Below are 6,931 nucleotides of genomic sequence, written 5' to 3'. Positions count from 1 at the left end.
GGGCCACACAGTGAGCAGTGGCAGCTCGTGTTGTCTGTATATTCAGCTGGGAAATAAAATGACACCAACACAAGCAGGGCTGGGTGTTCTGGGTGGCATAATTATTTTAATGTTCTGTTGTCAGCACAAAAAAGCTTAACAACCATGGGGGTTTTGCCTTTTCAAGGTGTTTAAAAAAATTTCAGTTGGCTCGGTGCCTGTAGCTTAGTGGCTAGGGCGTCAGTCATGTACACTGGAGCTGGTGGGTTTGAATCTAGCCTGGATCTGCCAAACAACAATGACAACTGCAACAAAAAAATAGCTGAGTATTATGGTGGGTGCCTATAGTCCCAGCTACTTGGGAGGATGAGGCAAGAGAATGGCTTAAGCCCAGGAGTTTGAGGTTGCTGTGAGTGGTGACGCCATGACACTCTACCCAGGGCCACACCTTGAGACTCTGTTTCAAAAAAAATTTTTTTTTCAGTTGGAAACAACATATGCACTGTCTTGCTTCAAAAAGTCTTAACTTGATCCTCATTCCTGGCCTAGATGACTCCTAAGCTGAGAGAGGTTGGAGGGGAGGAGGATACAGCTTTAGTGCCCAGGAGGTCCTTGGTCCCAGCAAAGGGACAGAACTCTGCCTTGAGATTTTGCAGGAAAGCTTCTGGCAGGGTAGAGACTCTGAGCCAAGTTTTGGGGGGTGAGATGGAGTGCAGAGGGGGGCCTGAGAGTGGGCTGGAGCACGAGGGCAGAAGGTTCTTGGCGGAAGCACCCATGTACTGTGTGCTGGTCCAGACGAGGTGCTACTCTCTCCTTCCAGATTCTCCATGGTCCCCAGCTACTCCACTTCTGCAGCCCTGGACTAGGGCCCAGCTGTCATGACGGACACGAAGGTGGAGGAATCCCTCTTCCAAATCATCCACTGCTACCACCAGTATGCAGCCCGGGAAGGGGATGTGGAAACCCTGTCCCTGGAGGAGCTGAAGGCTCTGCTTGTGGACAACGTGCCCCGCTTCATGGGGAGCCTGGTGCGTGGGGCTCTGTGCTTGGAAGTGGGCGAGGAAGGCGCTAGGCAGAGGGAGCTGTCTCCTGAGGGTCTTCCATTGAGGGCACAGGAGGGGTGAGGAAGTGCTCAAGGGCAGATTTGTGGCCAGAGGAGGGCCCCCGGGAGCTTCTCCACCCCAAACACAGCTAATCCCCAGGACTTGGTTCTAACCCCAGATTTGCTCCTTCCTCTGCCTATCTTGCCTCCTGAGTGTGGACCCTAAACCTCCCTCTGCCCACAGGCCTCTCTGGTTGCCTCTGCCTAACTGCTGTGCCAACAGTCAGTCTTTTGAGCTCAGCCCCTTCTCCTGGTTAGCATAGGGTGGCCCTCATGCTACAGTGGCCTCCCTGACTCGGGAGGAGAAGGAAATGTAGCTTCAGTCCTACATTCAGCTGTGAATGTTTTTTGTTGCAGTCATTGTTGTTTGGCAGACCTGGGCTGGATTCAATGTGTCCCCTGCCCTCGGCCACCTACCTTCTGCCCCCTGCCTTGTGGCCCATGCCATGGGGTCTCTGGACTGTCACTCTAGAGGCATTCAGGCCTGCCCCTGACTCAAGGCCAGTACATCCAGGGAAAGGCTCTCCTTTGGCCACTCCCCATCCTTCTCCTAACTGTGGGAAGCTCAAAGGAGATAGTCCTGCCTTTGCTTACTGGAGGGGGCGCTCTAGGCAAGGAGGGAGTGTGGCAGTGGTGACCACAAGTAGTTCTGTTTCTAGGAAGCCTTGTCCTTTCAGGGCAAACTGTGTTCAGGATCCTGGGGACAGACACCTAGGTGTGGATAGAGGACCTGGGGAGGGTGGCCTAGGTAAGGGGAGTTGGGGGAGTCTGCCCAGGCAGCCAGCTTCCAGCTTGCCTCTGGGGCAGCAGCTTTGTGGAGGAGAGGAGGTCCCGGGGATGGTGATGGCCATGGGCCAGGGAGAGGGGCTGTAAATCTTCTCACAGGGCTGAGGGCCACCTGCAGCTGCTGTCGTCTGCACAGCTGCCTCCCCCAGACCCCCTCTGGGCCTCCACACTGGTTACCCCACACCCACTACCTACCTGTCTGCCCACCTGTGTCCCCCCCCTGCACTTCTCTCCACCATTGTTAATCCTTCACCAATGCCAGGGCCGTGCAGCAACATCGGGGATAGCCCTGGGGCCCTGGTCCTTTCCCTTCCCTCACTCTGCACTCTGTGTGGGTGACAGACCAAGTGCCACAGATGCCAGCCCCACTCAGCATCGTGCTGGCCCTGCAGAGGCTGAGGGCAGGCAAACTCTGCCCTGGGCAGCTCCAGCCTTGCCTTCAGCCCCTGCTGGCCTATTATTGGCAGCTCTGCTTGGTTGGGAAGACAGGAGGGAATAGCCATTGATGGGTGTGAGGCATGTCTGGGGTGTGGGGCTGGTGGGTGCTACCTCAAAGTTTGGGCAGGAAATGGCACCCAGGCTGCCTCTGTCTGCACCCATGCTGTTCCAGATCTAGTGCCCTGAGACACCTGCCACCCCTCTGTCTCCTGAGACTGGGCTGTGTCTGTGTCTCAGGCACTGATTGCTAGGGTGAGGCACTTCCTGTGGGCCTTGGCAGGCAGGGCCAGCAGATGGTGGGGGCCTGGCAGGTGGGTGATCTCTGCTAACTCCCCAGGGCCGGAAGGAGCCACACTACATCACAGAGTTGTTCCAGGCAGCAGACAGGAACAAGGACAATCAGATCTGCTTCGAGGAGTTCCTCTACATCCTGGGCAAGCTGGTCCAGGACTACCACCTGCAGTACCGCCGGCAGCTGTGCGCTCACCACTGCACCCAGCACAGCCTCTACTAGAGGGAGGGCAGCCTCCTGCCCACAGGAGCCTGACCCAGGAGAGGGCGTGACCTGCTGTGTATGTGTCCTCGTGTGTGTGCACATGTGTGTGTGTCCTTATTGGGCGTGCATGTGTGTGCGTGTCTGTGGAAAGAATAGCTATGTGGGGCCGGGTGTGGTGGCTCATGCCCGTATTCCTAGCACTCTGAGAGGCTGAAGCAAGTGGATGCCTGAGTTCATGGGTTCGAGACCAGCTTGAGCAAGAGTGAGAATCCATCTCTAAAAATAGCTGAGTGTTGTATGGTGGATGCCTATAGTCCCAGCTACTTGGGAGGCTGAGGCAAGAGAATTGCTTGAGCCCAAAAGTTTGAGGTTGCTGTAAGCTGTGACACTACAGCACTCTACTGAGGGTGACAAAGTGAGACTCTGTTATAAATCAATAAATCAATAAATCAATCTTTAATAATGCTAAAACAAGCCTATAAAATACTTTCTACAGGGGCCAGGCACAGTGGCTCATGCCTGTATTCCTAGCACTCTGAGAGGCCAAGACTGGTAGATTGCCAGAGCTCCCAGGTTTGAGACCAGCCTGAAACAGAGTGAGAGACTCCGTCTCCAAAAAATAGCCGGGTGTTGTGAAGTGTTCCTGTAGTCCCAGCTACTTGGGAGGCTGAGGCAAGAGAATCGCTTAAGCCCAAGAGTTGGAGGTTGCTGTGAGCTATAACACCAAGGCACTCTACTAAGGGTGACAAAACACTTTTTTTCTCAAAAGAAAAAAAAGAAAGAAAGAAAGAACAGCTATGTGGGAGAGAATAAAACAATTTCATAAATATTTTTGGGCATGGCTCTGGGCATACCCTACAGGTTCAGAAATAGGAAGCTTGGTCTCTAGCCTGAGGGACATGCATGTTAGAGAGGGGATAGGTGGGAGATACATCCCCGGCCTCCACGGGCCACTCTATCTGATGGGGGAGACATAGCTGTTGCTTCAAGGAGCCCCTGCCTGGGGGAGGAGGGAGTCCCTGCCCTCAGCTTTCAGCCTGAGAGGGAAGCGTTTCTCCTGGGGAAATAGGAAGCCAGGCCAGTGATGCTACTGGACACTCATTTTACACACTTGATGGGTGTGAGCCCCAAGGGCAGGGAGCACCTGACATGCATAGGCCCTGAGGAGTCAATGTACAGAAGTGGGCTTGGGCCTGGGAAGGGGCACATTGCAAGCAGAAGGAACTACAGTGGAAATGCACTTGGTCTTCCCAGGAGCAGCAGAAAATTCTCTTGGAAATTAGTGGTCCTGGGAAGAATAGTAGGAAGTCAGTTTGAATGGGCGGGTCAGGACCAGACTGGGTCCTGTCACAGACACTTTGTGCCAAACACACTGTGCCATGGGGTCAGTGCTGGGCTTTCAGAGACTAGGTGGGCCACAGAGGACATGCCAGAGCCACCAGGAGGCTCCTGCACAGCAGGGCAAGGGCTGTGAGGACAGAGGAGTGGCTCACACAGGGACAGGAGGGAGGACAGGCACCACGGAAAGGTGGCAGGCTGAGGGAAGGGACAGTTCAGAATGGTGTTGGGGTTTCAGGGGTTGATGACTGAGAGAAAATATGACACCTATGTCTGGCATGAGGATGGCGGAGCCAGCCAGGCGGGAGTCTGCCAGGGAGGGTGTGTGCTGGCTTTGTGCTGGCTGAGTCAGAGACTGAGATAGGGCAAAGCTGGCACTCCAGCCTGGCAGAGCTGCAAACACTGATCATGGGAAGAGCAATGAGGAGCCTGGGTCACAGGTGACCCAGGAAGGGTGGTTTCCTTGGGAGAGGAGTATGTTCTGGTGTTACCTCACACATCGTGGTGATGGGCATGGGAATTGTTCAGGGTTGTCTGTGACCTGGGGATCCCAGTCCTCTGGCCCCTCCCTCTAGCCCCTCTCCCACCCCCTGGGAGCCCAGGTAGCTGTGCACATCCCTTGGGAGGGGCTCCTCTGCCTGCAGGCACTGCCAAAGCCCACCTTGCTGGGCAGACTTTTCTGAGGATCGGTCTGAGGCCTGTGTCCTCAGCTTATTGGTACATTTAAACTGATGATGGGAGACTGTCGCGTTGTTCACCTGTGCTGTGTGTAACTGGAGGGCCATTTAAGAACCTGGTCTGGTTTCTTCCCTGCTGGGGTCTGTGTATGGGACACAGAGCTCTACCCCAGGGGTCAGCCCCTGCTGCTCTGCGCTGGACCTACCACACCCACCAGTCCCCATGCTAGCTTTGTGGGGTCAGCTGGGCCCTCCCCTCTCCTGTGTGACTTCTGTCCCTGTTTCCCTCTGACCCTTCTCTGCAGGGGGGCACATTCTGCCACAGTGTCAGCATAGGGGAACACTCAGAAAGTATTGAGGAAAGAATGCAGGGTCAGGGATCACCTAGATCTGTACTTCATTTTGCCGGGCCCCCAAGTGTCTAGAGGCTTGGAGACAGTCACCTGAGTTACTTGAGCACCCTTCCTGGAGGCTGAGGGAGAAACCTCCCGGCCTGTCTCACTGAGTCTTGGGTTGCACAGGCTTTGAAAACTAAGAAAGGGTCCCTACCTGGGCTCTTCTGGCCTCCCGCCTGCCCCTTTCTAGGGGTTTCTCCACCAGCTCTGCCTGCTCTGTCCTCATTTCCTCAGCCACAGGGCGGTTGGGACACACACCTGGGGACTGAGCCCTTTCCTGGTTCCGGTCCCTGTAGGTTGCCCCACATCCCTCAAGCTGATGACAGACTCTGCTGTTCCCTCATCACACTTCCCCAATTCCTGACACCTATCATCTGGAAGCCAGTTCAGCCTGGCTCTTTCTCTCCCCAGAGGTCCCCAGGCTTCCTGGTCAGGGGGAGTGCTTCTCCCCCTTACCAGTCAGCCTGACACCATGCAGGGTGAAGTTGTCACTCACAGCTGCCTTTAGTCTCCTTCTGTGGGCCTGAGGAAGGACCTTGAGCAATGCCCCGTGCCTCAGTTTCCCCATCTTTCAAATCGAGGCAACTGTAATGCCCAGTTTGCAAGGTTGCTGGGCATATCAATGGGTGTGAGCACACTAAGTCTGATGCTGCCATGGGGTAAGGTGCTGCCCTGCCAGGTCACACAGGACAGTGCCTGGGGAATAAGAGGTGTGAGCTGACTAGTTGAAAGCTTGTCCCACTGTGCTTATATGTCAGAAGCAGCCCTATTTCCTGTTAGAGGTTGATTCACCTCATATCAAGGCAGTGAGACTGCATTTGGTTAATTTGGTTATTCTGCCTTCTTCTAAAAAGGATTTAAGGTGGCTGGGTGTGATAAAAAGAATTTCTGTGTCAGATTAGGGAAAGGCCCCCAGTTCCATTTTGTATTCCTTTACCCCTCAGTAAGTATCAATTTGTCACTTGGTAAGTTTCTGGTCCTAGGGGTGTGAAAGTCCACGTGATTTCTTTTCTAAAGGGGCTCCACTTCCTAAAGAAAAGACAGGTAATAAACAACAAATGTTAATACAGCAGGGCAGATACCGAGGTGGACCCTGATCTGGGTGGCCAAGGAGAGGGGGGTGTTGCTGCCAGGTGGGGTGGGGGTCAGGGATGGACTTGGCTCAGGTGGTGCCCAAGCTGGACCAGGGAGGAGGAAGAAAAGGGCATTATGGGGCCGGGAGGCATTTCAGGCAGAGACAAGAAGTGTATGCTGTCATATCACTTCACAAGTCCCCTCAGTCATAGGATGCACTGAGTGCTGTGGCCTCGGTTCCCTCTGGAGTAAGATGAGAATTATCAGTGTGCACACCTCCTGGGATCTCTGTGAGAACTCAGTGCACTGATGAAAGTAAAGCACAGTTCCTGGCACACAAGCTGTCACTTTGCCCTGATTGGTTCTGATGACTTGCTGTTGCTGTGTGTGTTGGGCACTGTGCTGGCTCCACTCGGGGGCCGTGGTCATGCCTGCAGGGCACAGGCCAGCAAGGCTGTGGCTCACATTCTACACCTTGCTGTCTAGCTTGGGCACCACTCCCAGCACAGCATATGTATTTTTGTGTAAACTATTTTTTTTTTTGAGATGGAGCCTCAAGCTGTCCCCCTGGGTAGAGTGCCATGGCATCACGCTCACAGCAACCTCCAACTCCTGGGCTCAAGCGAATCTCCTGCCTCAGCCTCCC

General features: G+C 54.5%; 1 protein-coding gene across 1 annotated transcript; it reads left to right on the top strand.

Annotated features, from left to right (window-relative positions):
- The first annotated feature begins 857 nt into the window (after nt 1-857).
- LOC100951212 (protein S100-A15A) lies at nt 858-2,819 on the top strand. Its single transcript, XM_003802256.1, has 2 exons — nt 858-1,007; nt 2,643-2,819. Exons 1-2 carry the CDS (start codon nt 858-860, stop codon nt 2,817-2,819), a joined length of 327 nt encoding a protein of 108 aa, XP_003802304.1.
- The last annotated feature ends 4,112 nt before the right edge of the window (nt 2,820-6,931 follow it).

Source organism: Otolemur garnettii, unplaced genomic scaffold (assembly GCF_000181295.1).
Source record: "Otolemur garnettii isolate 467f Iridium unplaced genomic scaffold, OtoGar3 scaffold00244, whole genome shotgun sequence".
Lineage (NCBI taxonomy): Eukaryota > Metazoa > Chordata > Mammalia > Primates > Galagidae > Otolemur > Otolemur garnettii.
This window is presented reverse-complemented; position numbering and strand designations above follow the sequence as displayed.